At 37.6% G+C, this 25,708-nt stretch overlaps 2 protein-coding genes across 4 annotated transcripts; both read right to left on the bottom strand.

Moving 5' to 3' along the window:
* Positions 1-472: 472 nt before the first annotated feature.
* Positions 473-19,762, bottom strand: mtap (methylthioadenosine phosphorylase). Its single transcript, XM_005807123.2, has 8 exons — positions 19,649-19,762; positions 17,210-17,296; positions 17,040-17,098; positions 16,781-16,948; positions 10,296-10,398; positions 9,037-9,276; positions 3,013-3,135; positions 473-1,325 (listed from the first exon to the last, which is right to left on the bottom strand). The coding sequence occupies exons 1-8, from the start codon at positions 19,670-19,672 to the stop codon at positions 1,287-1,289; spliced, it is 843 nt and encodes a 280-aa protein (XP_005807180.1). The 5' UTR covers positions 19,673-19,762; the 3' UTR covers positions 473-1,286.
* Positions 19,763-21,024: 1,262 nt separating this feature from the next.
* On the bottom strand, positions 21,025-25,392 carry topors (TOP1 binding arginine/serine rich protein). Of its 3 annotated transcripts, none has more exons than XM_005807169.3 (2): positions 25,285-25,392; positions 21,025-23,863 (listed from the first exon to the last, which is right to left on the bottom strand). In XM_005807169.3, the coding sequence occupies exons 1-2, from the start codon at positions 25,309-25,311 to the stop codon at positions 21,488-21,490; spliced, it is 2,403 nt and encodes an 800-aa protein (XP_005807226.2). In that variant the 5' UTR covers positions 25,312-25,392; the 3' UTR covers positions 21,025-21,487. The 3 variants fall into 3 exon arrangements, with proteins under 3 accessions (XP_005807226.2, XP_023188865.1, XP_023188866.1); XM_023333097.1 differs by having other exon boundaries at positions 25,241-25,371; XM_023333098.1 differs by lacking the exon at positions 25,285-25,392 and adding an exon at positions 24,970-25,232.
* Positions 25,393-25,708: the final 316 nt, after the last annotated feature.

The following is a 25,708-nucleotide window of genomic DNA, read 5'->3' as shown; positions in this document are numbered from 1 at the left end:
ACTTATATACTCATTTTGACTGGAAAAGTGCTATATAAAAAATGTGGGAAAAGCGCTTTACACTAGAGTCACATTTACCCAGTCGCACTCACAAACACACACATTTATACACATTTATACACCTGCCACATATCCTGCCACATCGAGATGTGGCAGGAGGAAGCTGGAATCGAACCTACAACCTTCCGATCGCAAGACGACTACTCTACCAAAGAGCCACAGTCGCCCAAAAAGACAAAATATTAGTCTGATTTATTTATAATTCTAAAATTAATTGACTTAGTTAATAGGTGCCATTCAACTAAGTTTTACAGCACTAATCTGTTGAACCGTTTTAGTTTAGCTCATATGTCAAAAGAGAAATTAATAGAAAATTCTGATTTACAGCATCAACTGGATCAAAGTAATCAAAACTACAAAAAATTATTCAAATGTTCATTTTTCCTTAAGAAACTGAGCAAAGACCTCAAAGTTTTGATTTATACTTTATTCAGATATTTGCTCATGCATGATGAATTTATACTTCAGCCTAAAAACATAGGAAATGTAAGTGACTCAGACATACTGTGCAGCATATAGTGCAATGAAAATTCAAGGCCAAAGATCGAATATAAATGATGCGTTTTACATCTACTGAAATATGTGGAATAAACATACAAGTTCAATAAAAGATTACAAATCTCTACATGAAATGTTTGAGCATGGTTACAAATATGGGTGCAAATTCTACTGCCAATTATGCGCAAAGTAGGAGCTGAGGATAAGAGTAAAGATCATAAAATGTAATTTCTAGAAGCAGAAAAACATTCCAAATATTAAGAATTATGTGGGCATTTAGAATATTTTGGTAAGGACTTTGATAAGTATATGCTAGTCTTGCAGCTCATCCTTTGATCTATAGGAACTGAAACTAAGACGGACAGTTGAAAGTCAGGACATATAGAAAGTGTAAAGGTTTATAAAATACTAAAAATATAAGTCTGCAACATATCAAGTATAATTTCAAGACTTTTCAAATGCAGTTACCAAAAGGTGAAAAGAAGTGACCTGTGAATCAGTTTGAAGAAATGCTTCAGGATGCACACTGAAATTGAGGAGTTGACCTAATGAGACTCCAGCTAAACAAACGGAGGTGCATTATTCCTGTGAGGCACTTTTCTTGTGATTCACCGATAATGAATCCACAGACAGAGTCAGAGTCCGCCGTCTGTGCTGGGATACGTGCACGTGGTGTCTGTTCCCCCCCCCCCCCCCCCTCTTCTCTGCTTCATGTCTTCTACGCCCACTCAATGCTTCGGTAGCATTACTGAGGACTGCGCCATAGACTGTAAGAAAAAAAAGAAGAAAGTCATTATCCTTTCATTTCACACGTTATTCTAGATTTGTGGAAGATGTTGAGTGATTTGAGTTCTTTCGCAAGTAGAAATGCGACGAATGAGGAAAATACTATCGCGTTCAACATAATGGATTTCTAACGTCTCTCGCTAGATTAATTTCTGATGTTGTCAGAAATGATCATTTTATCTGACAAATAGTTTCTTAGTAGGTGTAGTAGACAATAAAATAGAAATACAACATATCCAACAATCATAACGTGCATGCTGCTGATTCTGTGTAACTGAATTGTTCAGTTACACAAAATTAAAACACCTGCAACATGCAGTTCAATCAGCAAATAGACAGGTTTTAAACAGGTGGCTCCTATTTAAGGAGATGTTGTATGTGCTGGTTATCACACAGTCCTCTGAAAATCTGTTCCAGGCACTGATTAAAAAGTTGAGTGGAAAAGTAAAAGTATATACAAGTGGCGAAAACTATAGGCTAACTAAAATGAGGTCAAGTGCCTCAAAATGGTAACAAGAAAGATGGGAAGAAAATGCAAAAATACCATCGCAATCAATCAAAGCATAACCGGAATGGCAAACATTTTCCTGAGAATAAGCTCTGCGGTGACCAAAGCTCTAGTTACTTGTGAGTACTGTAACAATTAGTAGACAGCTATGTCTATTGAAGCCACAATAAAGAATGTTTCTAATTAAATGTTGGGCGCTGGGTCACACACTATGAAATGTGAGTCAGTTTAACTTGATGTTGGTTTATGCAGAAGAGGGAATGTCCCAGGATTGATTGTTTCAGCAGGACAGGGAACCCAAACGCATCAGAAAGCATCAGAAAGCGCATCACGGTTCCAAATATCAGCTTAATTTTGAGCTCCCACTGGTTAACAGGTTCTAATCGGGAAGCTGACTAGGGCCACTGAAAATGTTAATATTACTTTTAGCAAGAGGAAAAAAAATATTTGTGACATTTAAATATGACTTTTAACCTAAATTCAAAGTTCTTTAGTGACTCACATAAACTACATACTTAAGCCGTTTTCAGTTTAATACAGAAATTGTTTCCTCACTTTCTGTAGAGTGGCAACGTATTTGATATCTCTGTCTTTGTTCCTTGATGTTTTGAATACTGCATACGGTTTTCTCAGTGCATTTGCATGTATGGAAATAAAAGCTATTGGATGAATTTTACAATTTTCCCACTTTCTATAAACATCCTCTTATTTTAAATGCAACTGTATATGTTAAAGTAAAGAAGACAAAAATATCTGTTGTCCATTTAAAACATGGACTTATTCTGTCCATGTTTTGAATGACTCTTGGAATTTTAGAAAACTTGCTCAAAATGCATGTAAAGAATGTTTCCATTGTAAAAAAAACAACAAAAAAACAATGTCTAGCCTCTGTTTTTTAAGATACACCTTGTTGTTGCTGTACTTGTAATTACTTCTACAAAACGTTACTAACATATAACATCATAAAGTCTGTTTTTATTTTAAGGTGAAACAAAGGGCAGTCTTACAGAGATTTAAGGGGATTGTGCATTGACATCTTTGGTGGTTTGGCTGGTGAAAATAAACAACAAACGGCAGCGGGAGACAATTTTAAGAGTGACCCTATAAATCAAAAGCAGACGCTGTCGCCAGATGTTAATGAAATTTAGTTGGAATCTTACTTTTAAGTTCTTGGTGGTTTGAGTCCAGTCCATCTGGCTGATCTGCGGTATTGCAGTCAGGAGGATGCTGCTGGCTTTGTTTGCGTTCTCCTTCATCGTCTTCAGGACATTATCAACACAGACCTGAAAAACAGGAAGAACGGCAGCAGCGTTACAGCAATGAACATTTCTCTTCCTCTAAATGTCACTGATCTTCTGCATTCCAGACAAAATGATCAATGTTTTTTTTTTTTTTTCACTTTTGGTTTGTGGGTTACTTGTTTGAATGCCTGTGTCATAACTCCAAATAAGGTCCTGAGGAAGTGCTCTGAGCCCGTTCTCCATTTAATTTTTCTCTCCAGTCTCAATTTTAAAGAAAAGATAAAAGTAAAGTTTAACTATTTGAATTTCAGCAAAAAAAAAAAATTCTGAAAAATTATTTTGGTATTTAATACAAAAATTACCATAATTGATTTAAGTTAGACGATATGAAGTGGTTTTATATATATCTATATATTTATATATAGATATATCTATATACATATATAGATATATCTATATATAAATTAGGTCTTATAAATATGAATATAAACTTTGGATCTTATTAGAGTTTTGGTGCCTAAATTGTAAATCAGAATACTGGCTGTACTGTTTCATTTTGGTGTGTTTTCCCTCCAAATTGCTTAATGTCAGTTTAACTTAGGTCTGGATTTTGACTGTGCCATTTTAACACATTCTAGGACTCACTTTGAACTAAACCAAAACTGTCCTTTTGTTCCAGGATCCCCCTGTTTTTAGTTCCATCTGTTCAACTCTTCCAGCTTCCAGCTTCCCTGTTCCTGCTGAAGAAAATCATCCCTTAAGCATGATACTGCCACTATCATGTTTCACTGTTTGGACAGTGTGGCCAGGGTAATGTGCAGCAGGTAATGTGAGTTTTGCATATCAGGCAAAATGCTCTATTTGGTTTTATCTGATAAAAGCACATTCTTTCACATCTCTGTTTTACTTCCTACATTGTTTGTGGCATGACTTAATATGGTTTTCTTCCTGTAATGTTTTTTTTCTCCTCTTTTATAAACGACATTTGATCACCATTCATTTAGCTTTGACAGTGTTATGAAAATAGGAGAATTCTGTCTTGTGGAAATAAAATACCAGCTGTTGCTCTATATTACAAGCTATAGAGATATATTTATGATGGGATGTTTACAAATTCTGGTACATTAATAAATCAATTTAAATGTGTTCGGAAAGAATCATACAACTAAAACACTTTATGCAAACACCTTCCAGTCTTCTTTTCACTTTTTCAGATATACAAATAATTTTAATTCCTAGATTTTCCTTCTTTTAAGTTTTAGTCAATATTTTAAGTAAAATTGTAAAGTTTCACATTTTGAAATCTGGGCTAATGGACAAGTTACTTACTGCATATGCATCATGTGGTAAATAGTTTGACTTGTTTGGCACATTTTTTAATTTGATGAGGTATAAAAAAAATGTTTCGCACCGTTTTCTTTCATTCACACAGCTGCTTTGTGTAAGGTTAAGATTGTATCCGCCTAAGGGTATTCAGGCTGCCAACTAAGCAAGTAGCTAATTTTCTCAGGACCGTCACGTTGTACATGTTTTTATGTAGCTGCAGGGTTTAAGTCAGTAAGTCAAAAAACAATCTTATGGTTGGGTAAATATGTAACTCATGAGTCAATGTGACAAATTAACCACAAGTTGATATTCATGACAAATAAATTAATTTTTCTTGACAATCTAGTAAATACACAGCTTTTTGGAATAGTTTATTATCCAAAAACCTGCTAGAGGCTGGAATTGCTCATTTTTACCCTCCACTAGATCAGCTGAGTGGAAACTTTCAAATACGAGCTGATTTCTGAACAGTGAATACACCACATTAATTCATACCAGGTCACACTGATGACAACTCTCTTCTGTGCGACAGCTATCAAGCAGAGACACTTAATGCAAATCGTTTTCAGTGTCACTGAGGTGACAGTCTGAAGAACCATAAAAAGAGATGACAGAAAATGTAAAGGACAAAATTATTTGGAAGACTTAGGTTTCAAGTTTCCTTTTAATTAATTTTTTTTTCTGTCTGGAAGTAATATTTACAACGGCCAGTATCCTGACTTGAATATGTTAGAGAATCTGTGCAGAGATTAGGGTTATGGCAGAGAGGTGTTCCAAAGACTTGAAGCTCATCACTGGAGGCAAATCATCAAACTACTAGTGGAAAAAATGTTTGGTCAAAAGTGACAAGGAGGGTTGTAATGACAAATATTTTAACTGATTACTGAAAATGGTTTAAAAAAAACTGTTAATTTTTAATAAAATTTTAAAAAGGTTATTTGAGTAATACTTTCATCTTTTGAGAGGCGCTTGACTCGCTTCCTATCAGCAAGAAACTTCTCAGTTGAATGAAAGAAGAGGTTTGAATAATTTTGAACCTAACTCTGCTTTCCACTGTGAACTATTGGCTGCTCATTCAGACTGCATAGCAAATATCGGGAAACATAACGTTACATCAAAGTTGTCTTGTTTTATGAAAACTAAAGTCCAATTCTGTCTGCCACAGATATTGCTGGCTTAGGAAATGTTGAACATGTTCTCAGTTATGGCTCTACGGAGTGCAGATAATCACATGAAATGCTAAAGCCAACTTCAAATATTAACTAATGAGTTTATTAAATGCAAAGCTATGTAGTGGTGACTGTTCTGACATATGCGTGGCATCTTCTTTGGTCCTAATATAAAAATTCTTATATATGGTTCATAAAACCTCCATATGGAGTATCTATAACTAAAACAAACAAATGTTTCAACAATGTAACATAGCAAATCCAAGTAACTATGTTACCTTCCGTTTTTATAAAAAAAACATGGCATAAAACAAATCTGACTTTGCAAAAAAGGACACCTTGAAATTGGGCCTCTGTCTTTTTAAGAAGATCCTGCTCCTTCTGACACTCAGCCTTCAGCACGTCATCACAACAAAACTTCTCACTATGCCATTAGCAACAGTTCTTAGAAGTGCTGAACTGAGAAATAGTTTGCATGATAAGCTCAGTAGACTCGCAGTTCCACAAGGTCTTTGGTAATTGTTGTTGTTGCTAGTCTGGAGGAGCTGAGTGGGGGAGGCACAAGGAAGTGTGCTCAGTCAGCTGGAGACTACAGCTCCAAGGAGGAGCTTTGTAATATGCGTCGCTATGTTAGAGTGTTGGCACCAAGGGAGACCAAAGGATTCCTCAAACATGCATTAAAGAATCAAAGTAACACCCCCCCCCTCCCCCCCCACTGAGTATTTTTTTTTTTTTGACGAGGGAAAAACATAACACAACTAAAGGTGATAAAAGCTGATTTTACATAATAGTCCCCCTTAACTTGAAAATCACTGGGTTTTTTCTGTCTTGAAGTAAAACATATTTTGACAAACTCAGAAATTCTGAGTCATGAAATAGAAACAAAAGTAAGTGAACTTCAATTTGAATTGTAAACAGAGTATGCTGTAAATTATTCACTTTTATTTTATCTGTAAAGATATGTCTAACCCAGATCCTGGAGGAGACACATCTGTGTAACAGTGGGCTGTTTTAAAGAAATAAAAGTTGTCCTCTTGGTTGTTGGGTTTTTGTTGTTATTGTTGCTATGACCCTTTACTGTTAAGAAAGTAGAAGTAGAAGTGTTTTACTTTAATTTCTTAAAGAAAAATTGTACGTGTTAAAACTGAAACCAGCAGTTCTGAGCTTTACAAAACACGGTGACTGGAATTTGGCCACAATGTGTCTAATTTATGCATCTCTGTTAAATATAATTTTGTATGCATCTTAGGAAATATCAAATCACAAAGAATGCTCTGGTTGATGAAATTAGCCATTTCATCAACCAGACTTGGAAATATCTAAAAAAGCAAATTACACAATATAAACATGTTTGCTTTTAAAATATTTGTTGTGTATTAGTATTTTTCTTTTACATTTTAGATGTCTACAACACGTCTCCATACTGTTTGAGACTGCACAAAAACCCTGTTTTTATTTCACACACATTTTAAGTATTATACTTAAATATAAAGTATATTTAACCCTAAGTATAAATATATTTTATATATCCACAGCTCATATCAGACATAGTCTGAAAATGCCATAAAGTATAAATTACAGTCAGGCATTCTGGTACATCCGTCCTGTTTTTACCTCCTGTAGCCTTCCTCTGTTTTCATGTCATGCTTAATGAATACGTTTGTGTTTGTGGTTTTTGATAGCATGAAGTCATGACTCATTGTGACTCAACCTCCTCTGGCAGGGCTTCCACCGGAGGCTGGCAGGCCAAGCTGAGTGGGGGTGTGTGGCGTGAGGAGGGAGGGGAGTAAACAGGGAGAGGCCAAGAGGTAGCAGCAGGCCAGAGTTAATGGGGGGAGAGACGAGCGGAAGGATGTGGCGAGCGTTTTGCAACAGGAGGGGGAAGAGGTCAGCTGCAGGAACTCGGAAGTGAAGCTGGATCACTGACAAATAAGCCAAAATTCGCCCACACACAAACACATGCGCGCGCGCACGCACACATAGCCACTATCAACTGGTTTATATAGAGTGGCTGCCACAGGAGAAGCCACTCGGAAGCTATAGGAAGCCGCAGGCAATAACTGTGGATCACTTGGGGCACAAGGGGAGAGACTTCTGAGAGCTCAATATGATAATAAAAATTGAAAACGTGATCCATACTGTGCAAGACCGCAACATTTTGGCAATTACAAAATGGATACACTTTGAAAATGGCATTACACAAGGAAACACTGAGCAATATAAACTTTCTCTGATAACAAAAAGAACTGTAAACAGAACATCAGACGTGAGCATCCAGTCAATGATTATCATCGTCACCTCCTGTAAAATCATATCCCAGCCTTAAATGCGACAGCTATCATGGGACACAGGGATATAATTGTAGAATAATTGCTTTATTACACAACATGGCAGAGGAGAGTCCAAGTAAATCTTTTGACTGACACTGAGTTATCAGAGGAAATCTGCTGAACTGTGAACAGCTGTATGTCATATTTCAGGTTAGTTTCCTTATTACCACTGGCATAACGTGACAAAGACTAACCACATAAAGCATGTTATCTTATTTGTTGTTGTTTTTTCCCGTTCTCTTTCTTTGTTTCTTTCTTCCTTTTTTAGATGCAGCAACTACAGTAGAGCAAGTTGTGAGCAAGTTTGGAAAAATAAGGCTTAATGTGATCCCAGAGAAACAGCCCCTCCTCCACAAGTTGCTGCACTCTGCCATTCAGCTGCATGAAAGAATACTACCACAATGTTGCCTTGCTTACAGGACAGAAGGATTCAGCAGTTGGGAAACAATTCTAGCAGATATAGTGTCGAAGCTAATAGAGCAAGTCTTTTCAAATTTGTGTATTTTTTACCTTTGAAGCTGAAAGATAGGGTCCACCACCCTACTTCTGTCAGCCTACAGACGCTGTCTCAGTCCTTCATGGACGTTAAAAAGGTGTGACAACCACAACCACTAGTGCTTAATATCTTAATGGGCCAGTAACACTACATTTTTAAAGATTGCCCCGCAGACACTGCATATTTGAAAAGATGTGCCAGTTCAATTTTTAAGGGAAAGAGAAGTGAAAATCTCTCTGTGCATCACTGAGAAAATTCAAGACTTCACAAATAGGTCAAAATGATATTCATCTGCAAGTTATAAATTTCCATTCTTACTGATAGCTGCTTAGATGTTTACAGTAAAGTTGGTTATTACAGTACAACAAAAATGAAAAAAAGAAAATCTGATCCTTGTTATATTTTTGGTTTCCATGATTTAGTCGTCACCAACACAACTGTCCAGAAATACCGAATGATCAACATCGTCCTCTTATTTCATTTAGCAATGAAGCGGTACTCAGCTGTTTCAGGTCTGACGCAACTAATTCTTCCAGCAGGACATATCAGCAGCGCCTTGGAGTCTGAGTCACAACTAGAGAAAACCAAATTAGTGGGAACAATGGTTTGTCTTGCCACTCACTGCCTCTTCGTGTTCCTTCCAACAATCGTAGTCTGTTGCCATTGCGATGCTGGCGTAGCACAGGCCGGCCTCTTTGGCGAGGACAACCTCCGGCACGGTGGTCATGTTGATGACGTCAGCGCCCCATTGTCTGAACATCAGGCTCTCTGCCCGCGAGGAGAAGCGGGGTCCTTCGATGGTCAGCATGGTTCCTCGTACGTGACACTTGACACCCAAACTACGCGCCACCTCCACCAGAACCTGTTACAGATAACAGAACACCTAAGAAAACTGGCTGTTTATGAAGCATTATTGACCTCTAGAAAGGTCATAGGTAACAGCCGTCCCTCTATGGTTTTGCCACTTGCTGGTGTGGCAAATATTCTTTGACAGTAATCCCAAACTTACATCTACAGTTATGTCAAAAATATCCACACACACACGACAGATTTAGACTTCCACTTATCTTTATATCAATCAAGGTAATTTTACCAACATGTCTCTGATGTTGCCAAGTGGCCTAGATTTTCTGTCAGAGTCAAGTCAGGACTCTGACAGAAAATCTGTGGTGGGAGCTAAACATTAGGGTGGTGGCAAAGAGCTCTACCAGCCTACAGGTCCTGAAGCACGTCATCAGAAATAATTGAAAATACCAGTGGAAACATGCAAAAAAGATAGTATTCAATAATAGGAAAGGTTCGATTGATTATTAAGAATGGTATGAATAGTTTTTGTTTTTTAAATTTGTCACTCCTTTTATACAATTTCATTATCTTTTGTTTGAGATGCCTTATTATCATAGGAACGTTTTGGTTGAAGGAACATTTTTAATTAAATCTGCCAGGGGTATGAATAATTTTGGTCTTAACTCTAGACAGCCATTATTTCAGAATTAAGCAGTAATGCAGCTGGAGTCCAAGTCACCAGCACAGAGGTTCTAATGATATTTATGATAATAACAGTATCCAGAAATCCTTCGGATATACCTGCTTATTCTTCTAGGGAGAGGAAGAGTACATCCTGGAGAGGTCAATAGTCCATCACAAACACACACGACAAACAACCATGCACACGCACGCACACACACACACACACACATGCATGCACACCCCCGCAAACCCCCACACACATAAACACTCACACCTAATTCTTTTTTAAAAAGTGTATTTTTCTGCTCCAGTCAAGATGTTTTATTTTAGCCTGGCCCCAGAATCACACTTCTGTGTAAGGTGACCAGCACATCATATCTTTTTTTTTTTTTTTTTTTTAAACCAACTCACCTCTCTGGTTTTGTTACAAAAAGGCTCAGCCATGGGGATGTGACAGACCCCCGGTGGGCTGGTGGGCTGCCCGTCATACAGCGTCTGAGGCCTCTTGGTCGTCCTAGAGAGGACAGATTCAAACCAATTTACAAATGCTGTTGCTTATTCATGCCAAAATCAAGATCAACCATATTAAAGTGGAGCATCTTACATTAGAACAAAAGATCTCTTAAAAATGATTGTCAATTTGAATATTAATCTGAGTAGCATATCAGGAATGCATGCGATAATGTTGGGGAAGGTTACAGTGATAATATTCCGATAATATTACAAATAACCAGGTGCTTAATTTTACAAAGTGAATGTTGCTTTTCTTTGGGTTTACTGCAGAGAGCAAACAGCATGGTGTCTCTTTAAGAAGCTAATATTTAATCCAGCACAATCATCTTTTTGCAATATGTATTTTTGCATGAATTAATACTGCAAAATGCATTAAGAACCACACATCAACAACAATGAGCATTGAGTGGTTTCTATACTGTACACTTGTACAGTCTGTTATAACACCGATGCACTGCTTTTCTCATCTATCCAGGACAATAAAAGTGTAGCAGTTTTTTAAAAAAACAAAACAAAACAAGTGTCCTCTGTGCCAGTGACCTGAGTCAGCCGTAGCTTCATCCCGTCTCCAATGAGCTCGAAATGCAGACAAACGGTGGCGAGCACACAAATAACTTATTGACTTTTCCCAGCGAGCCGAGAACATCAGGCCTTCTGTGGTTCGCTGAAGCCTTCCAGCTTGGTTCTTTGTCATGAATCCCATGAGCTTTGGGGTCAGTGAAGGTGAAGGAAGAATACATTTTGTTCTCTTCAAGCCTTCTATGAGCATGAAAACATGTTCAGATTTTTATATGGCATTCTTTTTCATGAGTTTGATACCTCTAGAAAGGAATACTAACTGAAAGGTAGGGCTGACTGAAAGTGCCTTCTTCTTGCTTTCTTGTGTTTTCTCAGAGATCATAGAGTCGTAGCATAATTATCTTAGACATCCAAAGTATGAGCACCTCTGATGCCCTGCCCTCGTCTGTTACTCATAACCGTGGCATTGGATGATTAATGTCAGCCTTTAAATACTTCGTGCCAGCTTTGCAAAGCTTACCGTTAAAAGCAACAATTTATGTGGGACAAAGCATGAGCCAAGAACAATGCCTGATTGTATCAAGAAAAACGAGTTATCCTTGGCCATGCAGTTCGTTTGTATTTAAAGTGTATTTTCCACATTGCATACTTACTAAATATTTCATATATTCCTGATACAACCACAAGAAATTAGCAATACAAGACAAACATTAATGAAAGGAAGTCAGAAATTTACATTTGAGTGTTTGAATGTTAAGAATATTATTTAGGGGTTGTGATGACTTATTCGAACCACTCTTTTTGCAGAATAGAATGGTTACACAAGATAAATGAAGGATATAAATGAAGGAGTCAAAAATAAGAATTGGTTACATATATCTGAATTCATTGTGGGTTCTAATTAATCCACACTGGGTCAAAATCATACTCATAAGCTAAACTATATGAATGCATCCCACTAATGCTTGCCATTTATTTTTGGAGGAGTCAATGTGTGGTTTTCGAACTCAAGAACACTGCAGTACTGGTAAGCATGGTAGAGGCAGTATCATGTTGAGGGGCATGTATGTATATACTGACTTTGACTCAGAGTGGATTAAAGAAAGATCAAACTTCTGCACCTACTTTTTATTTTTACTCAAACTTGTTTATTGAATGATCATCCCACCTGGGAAATAAACACTTCAAAATAAATAAACACAAGCTCAAATTTAAAAAGTTATGCCAATTTATGTACGTAAACTTATCTCACTGGAACTGCAATCACTTTTCAACTTGTCTGATTAAGATTTTGTTAATAAGAAGTAAAAATCTGAGGTATATTCAGGAAAAAACAGACACAGGCTGGCTTCAAAACAAAATTGTGAGAAGGCATTTACCAAATGTTCCTTAACTACCAAATGTTCCTTAACAGTAAGCGTTTGGTACTTTGAAATGAAGGAATGAAGACATGTTGCGAATATCTGAAACTTCTCATTATTCCTGTGAGACAGCAGCCGTTAAACATGCACGACGAGTACATTTAATTTTCTAAAAATGCAGCCCAGCCAGTTTGGAGCTGAACGTTAGCTATTTAATCAACCGCAAAGATCTGTGGCTGTCACCTGCAAAGAGAGAATGGAAGCAAAGACAAAGTTGAGATCTAGATTTAATGGAACACAGGACATAGGTACAAACAGACAAAGGCATTTGCTTATTAAATGTTCAGCTTCTGCATGATGAGTTAATGAGATGGGCTGAGCTAAAGCGATGCAATCACATGCAGTCGGACAAGTCTGAACAAGTCCCAATGTTCAACTTCCTCATTTCGGATGAATAAGTCATGGTGAGGATAGTTCATCTGGTTCCTCAAAGCACGCAACAAAACCACAGGCTGAAATGTTGGAGAGCAGGTTATTAAAATCAGCTTATTATTATTAAGAGTTATTAAGACTCGCCTCGTGCCAACTAGCGGGTCACAATGGTCGTGATTCAAATAGGAACTCGGAAAATGCACAGCCATGTCTTGGAGATGGCATGCTCTCATCTAAACTAGCTGTCTTTTCAATGTATGGAGAAAAAAAGAACAGCAGAGTGTTCGCCTCAAGGGGACAAACAGCTGAGGAAGAAATTCTTACCAACAAGACAAAGATCTTTATTTTTACCATCAGCCGCAGCAATCTGAACATGTGAGACAAAACACCTGAAGGAGGGAAGCAATAAATGCCTGGGTATTCCATCACCGTTTTTCCTTTATTCTCATTTTGTTATTAATGTTTTCTAAAAAACCTCCGAGTCCTTCCTAAAAGCAAAAATGTTAATACCGGGACTGCATGAAATGAGAAAAACCCACATTTAGACCATTTTACTTAATCACAATGTCCCACCACTGTCAGCCAAAAATATTAGCATCTATGCGTTAATTTGCTGTGCTGCTATAATGTATCTCAAGATTAAATTACACACAGACAGACTTCACTTACTAGTCATAGGACTTCTGAAGGGAACTGGTTCCCCTAAATCACATGTGTCAAACTCAAGGTCCGGGGGCCAAATCTGGCCCGCCGTAGCTTCTTATGTGGCCCCCTAGACTCCAAATAACATAAATAACTCCCTCCAGTTTTTCACAAATCTACAAAATTCACACAAAATCAACAAATCTCTGCATTTTTTTCTGATTTTACTACAAATTTTCTTAAAATTGGTTAAAAACATTGAGTAATAAAAAGTCACATTTAGCATCATACATTAGTGCAAACATCGTAAAAATTCCTAACAAACATTTCTAAATTGGCACCACAGTATGTGCAATTTTGATTTTAAAAAAATTACTAAAACAGTCACAAAATCCTGAAGGAACAGCTATTTATTGATATTTTAACAATTTTATTGGTTTAATTAATGCATTGTGGCACATCCGGCCCTTTAAGAACATTCAGATTTTTGATACGGCCCAAAATGAAAATGAGTTTGAACTGGAGTTGATTTAGGGTAATCACCGTAATATGGGACTCAATAAAGATTTGCACCACACTTTTCAGACATTTGTGTTTGATAAAAACTATAAAATAGACAACCATTCATTGTTTTCCTTCCACTTAAATAAGTCTGCGCTCAAATCTGAATAAAACACAGACATTTGTGGTTGTGACGTGACAACATGTTCAAAGGTTCCAGAGGTATGAATACTTTTGCACTGAACTGAACGTCCAACATAATTTCCTCTCACTTCAATAAGCATTATATGTCAAAACACTGAACACTGCAGTAGCACAAAACCTCTTCTCAGGTTAGAGTTTAGAAACTACCTTTACCTCCTGAAACTACCTTTAATTTGACCCACAGCCAGTTATGTTACCATGCCAACTAATTGCTGATTCAGTTTGACCTCATCCTGACCTTGGGCAGAAGAATCCTCCCACATCAGTAAAGTTCTGCTTCTTCAATGTCAGCTCCAGTCTGGAGATTTGTAAATCATCTTAAAAAAAAAGTTATCCCGGTCAACAATTATTAACAGTAATTTAATATAAAAAGCTCATATGAAGACTGCAAAAGTCCACACCAAGTATTGAAAAACCCCCAAACATCTGATCGTAGACGTTCAACAAACGCAGACATTTCACCCTCCTTTTAGCTAACTGCCAAACCAAACACACAGACCAAGTAGACGTTAAACAGGTTTGGCAAATTACTAATCAACTTATTGTGTGTAAACACTCAAAGTGAACCGACAGCAGAAATTCTCATGGAAGAACAAAATCTCACTGAATGAATGTAGAGACTCATGGAAAAACAAAACAAAACACAAGAATATATAGTAGTATCTCTGTCCCAAAAGTTAAGACAATTATTTTAGTAGTGTTTGCGGTGAAATATCACACTTTCGATTTCTTTAACTTTTCTCTTTCACTTCAGCAAACTGCTACAAAAATTACTCTGGAGAAGTCTTCAGTTTCCTCCTCCCCACAATCCAGGGAAGAAGGCAAACACTGCTTTTCTCATATCACATCAAACATTATGAAAAAAAATCCTTCTTCCTTCCTGACACGGATATCCAAACACTTTGAAAGTTTACACAGATTCTGCTCTAAAGTGATCCTCGCCTCTAGACAAAACATCAGCTGATGTCAAGTCAAAGGGGTTCATTCATAAACAAGTAGTTAGGTAGTCACACTTCATTTTTTCTACTTCACATCATATTTGTGTGTAAAAACAGTGCTTGAAAAGAATGAGTTGGTTAGGAGAAAATATTTAAATATATAACCCAATTATCCCAAATTTGGCTTAAATAATTCAACATATTGACTATTACATTTGATACCCAGAAATTTTTTATTGTTGTTTTATATTTTAAATAAGCTGGTGTTCTTATTGCACAGAATATTATACAGGTGTGCTGTTCTTCTCTTTATAAAGTGACTTGTGGTACAAGCTCATCTCACCTAATTGCTTGGTCAGGCCATCTGCTGAGGTAGCAGATGGTTTGCAGCTCTGTAAATGTTGTTTCATATCAGCATTACTGGGACAGCTGTCCCCTCTGCCACACAATAAACTGAGCTTTAAATGGAAACCCTTGTGTATTATTTTTTTATTGTTTAATTTCTTGATATGGATCACAGTGTTAAAAGTAACAGCATTGTTTAATCCTTCTTTACCATATGCTAACATTTATAGCAGCAGCTTAAAATATTTAAGATGATTTAATGCATTTTAGTGACTTTATTTAAAAGCACATTAAGTTGATGTTATATGGTTGATAATTGTATTTTTTTCTTTGACTTACTTTAGTAGCTCCTGGATGTTTGTGCTCTTCAGAATGGCCTGGTTTGACTGGTTAGCAACTGGTCAGATTCCGAGGGTCTGATAAACACTCGGCAAAACAGCCAAAACAAAAGCACCACGGCTTATGTCTCTATTTACAGCATCAAAACAACTCTAGTGCTCTGAACATTAAATAGCATTAACCTAATTAAAAACAGCTTCCAGTATCCTCTCTGCTCATAAAAACGGTATAAATGCATTGTACATTGTAAGTTCCGGTTGTACCTAGTTATTATTTATCATCATTATTTACAGAAGACATTCTTAGTGGCTTCAGCTTCTGGTGCCAACAATGATAATGGTAACGTCAATGCTGACGTTAAACTGCTAACCGTTATTAATGTGCACACAATAAAAATGAGACAAAATTTTCATAGGCATGAGATGGCAAGAATGAACATGAACAAGTGTTGATATTTTGTAGAAGTTAGAAATACATTGAACTTAATGGCTTAAGAATATTTCTAAAATGCAAACTGGGCTTGAAACAAGTTGGCAATTGGGCAAAACTCACTAAAATATAGTTAGAAATGCTCTGTACTCCAACTGCTGCTGTTTTTTTTATGTAAAAGCTATGCTTCTTATTGGAAGAAATCTTGATAAAAATCATTATTTTAATGTATAAAAGTCTGTGGATTTTGTTTTTTTATTTGAAATAACACCACTGTTATTTCAAATGAATAACAGCTGTGTTGCAATATGTTTTTATCGTGACAATGCGTGAAGCATTTTCCCAACATTTACAATAGTGACATGAATTTCCACATTGTGACAACAGAATGCAAGAGAGAAAGTCTTAAAGGGTTCTTTTGCCCAGCTGCAAGAAGCAACAGGTGGGCGAGTCGGTGAGTCAGTCTATGGCCTATTCACCCATAGAACCTTATGGACACTGAAATTTTTCCCGAGAAGGATCTTAAAATGAACATTAACCTCCAGGAAAGTTTAGTTGTTTTGAAACCAAAACTTTTTCCAATCTTGGCATCACTTCATATTGGTAAGCAGCTACTGTCTCGAGGAGTCAGGAATCAGTTGATCAAAGCACATACATGGCACACGTCACTGACCTGTCAATGAATTGATCTATGATGACGATGTCACCAGGCTGAATCTCTTCCCTCAGGGAGCCACAAGCCGTGGTTACCACCAGATGAGTGCAGCCCTCTTCTCTAAGAGCCCAGATATTGGCCTGGTAGTTCACGTTCGACGGCATTATGGTGTGTTGTCTCCCATGTCTACGTTTGGCAAAAATCACAATTTGATATGCACACAAGACCCAAAACTAGCCCTTTTCCCAAGGCATACTGTCAGCACAGGAGAGCTTACCTTGCAAGGAGCACACATTCCACATTTTTAATCTTTCCCAGTATCAAAGCATCTGAGGGCTGTTCAAGCAAAACAGAGAAATCTTTCAGAATACACCATGAAGTCAAAACAGGACACATGAAAGGCTTACTCTTTACACCAAAGAGTGTGCTTTGGAATAAACAACTTGCCTTTCCATATGGTGTGTCAACATAACGTTCTGTTCTTCCTTCCAGGATATCTGGATCATCAAGACCTGACCCACCAATGATTCCTATCTAAAAAGAAAACAAAGTAAAAAGTCAAAAAGATATGAGCTGCATTTTGGTGGTTGCATCCAGCTGTAATGGTTTGTCTTTGTTTGCACTTTAATACACTTTGCATAAAGAAACAAAGAACTCCACCTGCCAATACAAATTTGTGGTGTACACTGAAAAAGATAACACACATCAGAGGCAGCAATGCAACCACCAGTATGATTGACAAATACAAGCTTAGTTTGACAACAACTACTCTGTCTTGCAAATTCCTGTTTGTCGTCCTTTCTCCTTCCCATATCACTTGAAACCTGTGGCCTGCTTAATAATGTGGAACATCCTTCTTAAGTAGATTTCCTTTAATTGAGCTCACCAGACAAACTAATCAACCCAGCTCTCTGAAATTAATTATAGTGATACAAAGAGCCCTGACACACAATACGATCTATAAATTTAATAGCACAACAAAAAATTTAATCTTTATGACACTTAAATCCAATTTGCATAATAATTTGGAACACAGTGTATGTGCGCCTAACATATCATCTACTGTAAATCTTTGGGTATCTCCTTTCTGAAACTAAGACAATTGACAGTACATTTTGACTCTGAAACTCCATTATCTTTTCTTTAACTAATAAAAGCAACTATAGAAATGATTGAAACTGGAGTACAGAAAAAACATGTCCACCTTGGCCTCTGTTTTATGCTCAGCCTAAGTGGTTCTAGGCCTACATGGGACCCCAAATGAGTCCTGTAGAAACAAAACCAGGTTGGACACCTTGTATCAGCCTACATGTCATACAATAAAGGCCACACTTTAGATTCAATGTTAACCTGTAAAAAAAAAAACTCTATGTGCAAATTAACATCATCCAAGTTGCTGACATTTCCATCAAGGCCCACTTTTCAGCATATTTACACATTCTATTTAATGTTCTGGGCCCCATATCTGAATGTTGACTGGATAGTAACAAAGAGTTCAACATCAAGACCGTATGGATTATGCTCAGGCTGAACAGATACTTAAGCAGGTCTGATTTCTGTATGAGATACATATGGTTGACCATATGGATCTCATATGAATAGGTTTGACCAAATAGATCCTGATGCCCCTTGTGTGGGCAAAAAATGACTTGGGCCATTATTTTAGGAAGGTGGCAATATATGTACAGTGACAATTATGACACAAAGAGGTAATGAAGTACTGATTCCCACAGCACATTGTCAAAAAATGTTAATTTTAAAAAGCAAACAGACAAAAAAAGCCTTGCTAGCTGTCTGTTAAGACTAATTTTGGTTAGTAAAATAAACAGAGACAATGTTTGATGTGATCAGGTTGCATTAGTAGTACAAATGTTGAGCTGTATATGTCATGCAATGGACTTAACCTGATGTGTCTGAGACAGGGTTTCAGTCATATCAGGCAGCAACCTGATAATCAGGTTGCTTTAGATGTCTGAGATAAGACATCTAAAGCAACAAAACAAACGTTTGGCTCGAAGGACCAAAGGAGGATGGAGGATGCTGCTGTTGGTGCTAAAGTGGAAGCAAACAGTGACAATGATTGGAAACATATTCAGAACTTTTACTGATACAAATCGGTTTATGTTCCTGTTTAGTAGATAGATACAGAAACCAGAAATCCAAAAGTTCTGTTTTGATTGAATCACAGTTTAGGAGTACCGTAGATTAACAGGAAAGTGGAATGGCATGTAGCCAGAGTTCATATTTCCTTATCCAAACTAAACTTCCGACTGCTATGCCACATTAATGTCAGCAGAGGAAGCTTGGTTTGGAAGGATTTATCTTGAGTTTACAACCAAACGGTAAATCACAGCATTTTGAAATAAAAGTGTTGCAGTTGAAACCATGAGTTTAAAACACTTTACAGAATGGTCTGAAAAGGAGCTTTAAAAATGCTAATTATGAATTGCTGCAATTTAGGCACTAGACAAACTATTAAGGTGGGCCATCGTCTTTAAGTTAAAGGAGGACTGATCCATTGTTCGTTGCAGTGTTTGACTAGGACACAAACCCTGTCAGTCAGTATGCGTGGTGACAAAACAGCAGGGTGCGCTCAGGCAGCCACGTGTTTAGGTATGGTTAAAATTCTGGTGAAAATCACACATTTTATTGCCAGAATGAAAGCCCACGAGTTCCCACAGATGTGCTTAGCTAAGTGTTAAAGTCAATGTACTCTGTGAAGTAGCTTAGTTACAATGCTAACGTCAAGACAATGTTTGTTCCTTCACTTCCAGGTTTGATATATAATTAAGATTATATGGCTTAGTCCCCCTCCTTCCAGCGAGCTCAGCCACGTAACGTTCAGCTAACAATGCTCGCAATGTAGCATGAAACAATAGTTAATACCTTTACGGGCACGGAGGACGCCATTACAGTTATCTTCTTGCAAGTAAAAGTGGTCAAACAGAGGAAGAAGCTTCACCATTAACATCCGTCCGGACTATGAAGCGCCAGTATGTCTCTTCCTGCTCGGTGATTTGAAAAATAAAAGCACCGCGAAAAAAATATAGCACCTCCGAATGTCAATTATTTCCTTTACAAGCCAAACTGTGGTTAGATATCGCTTAAAAAAAGGTAAGAGGTGAAGAGTCTGGAAAATGAATGAACGCAGAAACTCAGCACACGTCTGCAACTTAAATTTAACTATCTGTAATATAAATAAATATGCAACATTTGTTGTAATATATTTCTGGGTTGTTGTTGTATGTATTTATTAGGCGATTAGATCGTTGAATATCAAATGAAGAATTGCCGGATGCACCAGAATAAATGAAAGGCATTATAAATATATTTAACAAATGACTGATAAATATATTTAACAAATGACTGATGATTCACAGTTGAATGACATCCAACCTTTAAAAGCAGAAAGGGCTGGAGCTCACTGAAACGTTTTAGGTTTATTGTGTCAACTTCATGTAAACTAGTTTCAACACCACGTTTTTTTTTTTCTTTACGATGTCTAAAAGGTCATGTCGTTTGTACGTATAAACAAGCGATTGTCTTAAAAATATCATAGTAATTTAAATAAAAAAAAAAAAACAAAAAAATGTTTTCCAACTTTTTAAACCATTATCCCATCCACTAGATGTCGCCGTAATCTCAGTGCATGCGTAATCTGTGTAGGTCTTGTCCGTTTTCGAGAAATCATTACTAGATTGCCCCCTTCTGGATGGGAGATCAAGTTAAACAAGAGTACTTCGTGTAATATCTAATGTTTTCCCTTTAAAAACTGTCTTGTTTAATACATTTCTGACCGCAGAAGCATGTAAAGACACAAACACCCACTGTTTCACTATTTTGAAAATACTTGATTTGAAATTTCTAACTTATGCAGGCTCCACCGAAGTTATTCCTACCTCCGGTAGATTGAAATTCAAAATAATCATTTAAACTGACTTGACAAATTTCTAAGGGTAGAAAAAAGTTTTGAATAAAAATGTAAACAACTTTTATTTATTTACTCTTTTTAAATCAAGTGCCAGTAGGTGTGGTAGATGTATATTTATCCTGCTTATGACAGATGCATAATGATTTAAATATGTTAATCTTTTGGGAAAGTCTCCTGAGTTTACTATTTGTTGAAACATAGTGCAAAAAAATAGTAAGTGCATAATGAATCCATATTATGCACTTACTTGCTCATTATAAACATCACCAGTAAACATCATCCACAGTAACCCATTTGAATTAATTCTTAAATTAAACTTGATACAAAAAAGTCCTTTTTTAAATCACGGTGCCATTTTAATGGTAACAACTGAATTATTGGCAGTTAAAAGAAGATCTGTGCCATAATTATAACAGAAGGGCTTAAAATCCCTGAATATACAGAAACCTCTGCACATTGCAATATTTTAACAAAATATCAGCTCACACTTGTAAAATATACAGTTTAAAAATATTTACCCCTCTACCTTGTTTGCATTGTCATGTAAAACAGCCTTTAATAACACTTTACATCATGGTGGGTATACCAGACAGTTTTGATACAAAATGTCATTAAAGATAATTTGTTTTGAACTGTAAAACATCCATTGTTTGTCAGACATATGTCAGTGATATATGGAATTAACTGTGAAAAAACAGAGTAACAATAAAAAAATAAAATAGCTGGACACCTGATAGTTTAAAGACTGTTCTGATGCAAAATACTTGTGGCAAGCTCTTGTGACATTTAATCCATCAACGTGATTGTGAAGCTTGGTCCACTGTGGCAGGGTTTTCTCCGTCATCAGCAGCATAATCGATGAAAGTATTTTCAGAAGTTCTTCTGACAGGGATGATGCTGTGATTGGCAAAAGACTCATTGTCGCTTTCAATTGTAATGACATTCGGTGAGGACTTTGCTTTGCGCTCAGAACTCTTGCTTTTTTTACTTTTCTTCTTGTGCTTCTTCTTCTTCTTATGGTGGTGCTTGTGTCGCTCATCGATGACCTCTGTGCTCCCACTCCTGCTTCTCTTCCTTGACCTCTCTTTGGATCTTTTATGGTGCTTCTCTTTGCTTTTCTTCTTGTGTTTTGTCAACGGCATGGAGTCACTTTGGCCACTTTGGGTGTTCTTGGATGGTTCTGCCAAATGTTTAGCTTTATATTTCCTTTTGCCGCCAGGCTTGTCATGATGAGATTTCCTTTCCGGCGAAGAGGAGGAGCTGCTGGAAAACGCTCTGGATCGAGACCGCCTCCTGTCTCGTCGGTGAGGTGAGTCCCTGCTGCGGCTCCTGGATTTAGAGCGCGAGTACTTGTGGCTGCTGTAATAGTAGGACCGTCTCTGTGTGTAGTGAGTTATGCTACCATTCCTCTCTCGTCTGTAATGGGTGTATGACTGGTAGCTGTGGTCGCTGTCCCTCCTTGCATGCATTCCATCACTTTTTGAGAAGTTTCCACGACGAGCATGAGAACTGAAAGTGCTTTGAGAAACTGCTGGACTTTTGCTAGAGTACTTGCACCCTCTGCTCTTTGAGTGTCTCTTCTTTCTCTTGTGGTCTCTCTCCTTTGATTTATGCCCCTCAATAGACCTTTCCCTACTGTCAAACCTTCTACCTGTTCTTCTACCAGTATTGTATGTGTTTGAGCTAAGTCTTTCTTTAGAGGAGGACTGATGATGGTGGTCTGTTTGGCCATTTTTAGTTTCTCCAGCTTTACTGGAATCACTACTGTGTGAATTTGCAGGACTACAGCTGGTGAAACGGATGTGTTGCGACTGAAGAGGAGCCTCTTGGTTCTCCTCAACAGAAGAACCATCAGAGTCAGAAGACAGATGAACCAGCTCTGGAGTCCTTTCTGTTGTAGGCTTAACATATCCCACAATAAAACAGTCATCACCGTCAGAAGATGCACAGTCTTCATTGGTGCCGTCTGCATGAGCAATATCCGTTGGGCTATAAGATCTAATTTGTGGTGGCGAAGCACCAAACGTTTGCTGTTCGTCTTCTGAGCTGCTTTCTGAATCCAAGTCCAGGACTGTCTGAAGGTCTTGCCTGCTGGGCTCTGTTGTTGTTGAATACGAAGGCCCCGGCGTCTCATCGTCCCACAAAGACTGACTCAGAGCAGATGCCGAGTTCCCAGGAGGTTCCATCTCTGCAGAGTTTTCCTCGTCCTCTGAAATGGCGATTACAGAGGAGTTAGAGCTGCTGTGCTCATTGGAGGAGGGTGCAGGGCAATCATAAACGGCATGTTGGTCGTAGGCCTCCATATTGAAGGGGGACTTTGCAAAATTGATGAACTCGTGCAGAAAGTGTTCAGTCCGACCCTGCAGGAAAGGTCTGAGCTCTTCCTGGATGGCCCCTTCCTCCATATCGTAGCGTGTAATGCGTGACATGATGATATGCTGAACTATGTTGACTAAAGAGCCGTGGGCTCCGTACAGCACCATCAGTTCTCTTTTTAGCCACGGGATGAGTCTGTGTAGGCAGGCAGGATTTCTTCTATAAAATTCAGCGGATGTGTCTCTGGAGCGCCCGCCGTCTCTCACATTCCTCACCCTCACCCCCCTTCTGTACAGCTCCCTTCTGAAGTTGATCATCTCCTGCTCCCTGACATTGTTCACGGCTCTGCCTTCATTTGCAGCTCTCCTCTTAGCCGCCAACCTCATCATCATGCGGCGAATGTATCGATCCTGTCTCTGCTGGGGTAAATTTGAGGAAGCTTCAAACATTACCCCGTTATCTGGAGGCGGAGAGGTTCTTCTCATCTGTCGATGAACTCCAGTGAGAGTCGTTCGGTATCGAAACCGAACTCCTTCGAAGTAACCAAATGAGGAATTTTCCACCTGCTGTTTCAGTTCATATTTTTGAAAGTCCTCATCTGATTTTATGCTGTGATAGATTGACCTAAACGGCTGCTTGCACAGTGGGCACTCAGGTTTGTTCTTCGACCACTCCAGAATACAGCGGAAGCAGAATTTATGGAGGCAGCGGTCCAAGTAAGACATATTATGAAATACGTCCAAACAGATGGGGCACTTGGAGTCTGGAGACACCTCTGCAGACATCGCCTTAGAGGTTTTATGCCTCCCACCCTTTGGGCTGTGCTGTAGGGCAACCTTGATTGCTGACATGATCTGATGAGGAAAAAGGAAAGTTAACCATTTTGAGAAATTAATAAATTAAAAAAAAAACTGTCATGAAACAATTTCACAAAATTACTACAGCCCTATTTTTTTTAAGTTTCTTGAAGATTTGCATGACAAAATGAAGACAACTTAGTTGGTGTTTCTGGGTGACTTTTTACTTTAACATCTTAATGACCTTTGAACAAACATTCAAAAATATTTTAGCAGCAGAGAAAGCCTGAGTGAATGATCAATTTCAGTACAGTATTTCACATCCAAGCAGTTACATTTACATTAGCATGATATTGTGTTGCCGTAGCAAAAAAACTTAAATTTGATGTTTTATCTTAGTATGCTTCATTTACTACTGCTTCCTTTTGTTGACTGACGCCAATTTTGGTCATCTTGGAAAAGGTGAAAAGTAATGATCCATTCTCCAACCAAGATATTGCTGGTTGAAGAAACTTCCGGTAGGTAGATAGTATTTTTGGAGCCACATCACCAACACCCAACCATAGACTTAGAGTAGATTTGATAAAGTGACTTTACATGCATTATCTGACGAACTACAACAGAATGACAATAAAGTTATGGTGCATGGAATTTTCCCTGAATACGTAACATTCCAATTAAGATATTCACTGTTTATAAAAGGTTATTTTTCTTTATTTTGACACCTAATAATACAAATAAAGTTGCAGTTCTTTCATTTAATATATATATTTAAATAGTGGGCATTTATAAAAACAGAGAACATTCTTTTTTTAGAGGGTCGTGTAGCTTTTGAGACTAAAACTTTAGCAAATCGGCCAGCATCCTTTAAAATATCCACAATAAGTTGCGAATATTAAAGCTTTTTAAAGCTGTAGCAAGCCCTTCAAATGTGGAAGAAATACTGTACATATATTTTTGATCAACAGCAATGGGTTCACACACGATCAAGTGCCGTTTTATAGTGTTTACATGAAATCCTAAATGATACTGCACTGTTAAAGAAAGGCCTATGTCACTGGAACTGGATTTATACGAGAAAAAAAAGCAAACTAACTGAAAACTTTAGTAGCTCATATTAATTTATTCAGTTTAATTCCCAAACAATTTTAAAACCACTTTACCTTAACAAGGTGTGGTAAGGACGATCATGATTCCTTCTAAGTGTAAGAAACCATAAAGAATTACAGGCACTAAAATCGCCTAACCCCGGAGTTAGTGTGTCCTCTTCTCTTGAAAACACATTTATATTACTGGGAGGGAGAACTAACTGGAAACTGTCATTTATGGATCAACTCGGTTAAAGTTAGCAGACTAGCTAAATTTAGCTACGAAGGCTAGCAGCACTAGAGCTGGTTAGTTAGTCGGCTTTAGGAAAAGTTGTTTAGCATGTACCTGTTACTCTGTTGAACACGTATATGGTCGAAAACTAACTATACCTTCTCTCCTTGATGAAACTCGCTCATTCCAAGACAAATTTATCGTTAAACATTTCCTTCCTCACATTTCATAAGGCAGGCTTGACAACGGGAAGACCTGTGCACAACTTCCGCCTTTCAAAATAAAACATAGTCCGTTGGCAATGTCTTTTTAAGTTCTGTTAAGCAGAGCATAGAATTTTGAACAAAGCCTTTTTCCAAAACCATAGATCTATTTGTGGATTATTTTTTTACGAACGCTAAACCTACAGGAAAACATGCGGTGAGGATCCTTCAATGAAAGAAAATCCTGCATGTGAGGAATGGATCATAACCAAAGGGTGAGGGTATGTTAAAAATTTTTAAACAAAACCTTTAGGAGTTTGTGACAAACTAGGACCTGGATTATCACTTTGCCTGCTGCTGGCAGAAAGCTAACTCCAGA

This window comes from Xiphophorus maculatus, chromosome 5 (genome assembly GCF_002775205.1).
Source record: "Xiphophorus maculatus strain JP 163 A chromosome 5, X_maculatus-5.0-male, whole genome shotgun sequence".
NCBI lineage: Eukaryota > Metazoa > Chordata > Actinopteri > Cyprinodontiformes > Poeciliidae > Xiphophorus > Xiphophorus maculatus.
The sequence above is the reverse complement of the archived record's forward strand: the minus strand, read 5'-3'. Positions and strand labels throughout refer to the sequence as shown.

Bases quoted from the DNA above. Each gene is read 5' to 3' on its own strand.
- mtap (XM_005807123.2), bottom strand. From the start codon at position 19,672: ATGGCGTCCTCCGTGCCCGTAAAG. The intron at 17,297-19,648 runs GTATTAACTATT...TTTTCTTTTTAG, and splicing joins CGTCCTCCGTGCCCGTAAAG to ATAGGAATCATTGGTGGGTC. The intron at 17,099-17,209 runs GCAAGTTGTTTA...TTGCTTGAACAG, and splicing joins TTGACACACCATATGGAAAG to CCCTCAGATGCTTTGATACT.
- topors (XM_005807169.3), bottom strand. From the start codon at position 25,311: ATGAGCGAGTTTCATCAAGGAGAGAAG. The intron at 23,864-25,284 runs GTATAGTTAGTT...TTTCCTCATCAG, and splicing joins AGTTTCATCAAGGAGAGAAG to ATCATGTCAGCAATCAAGGT.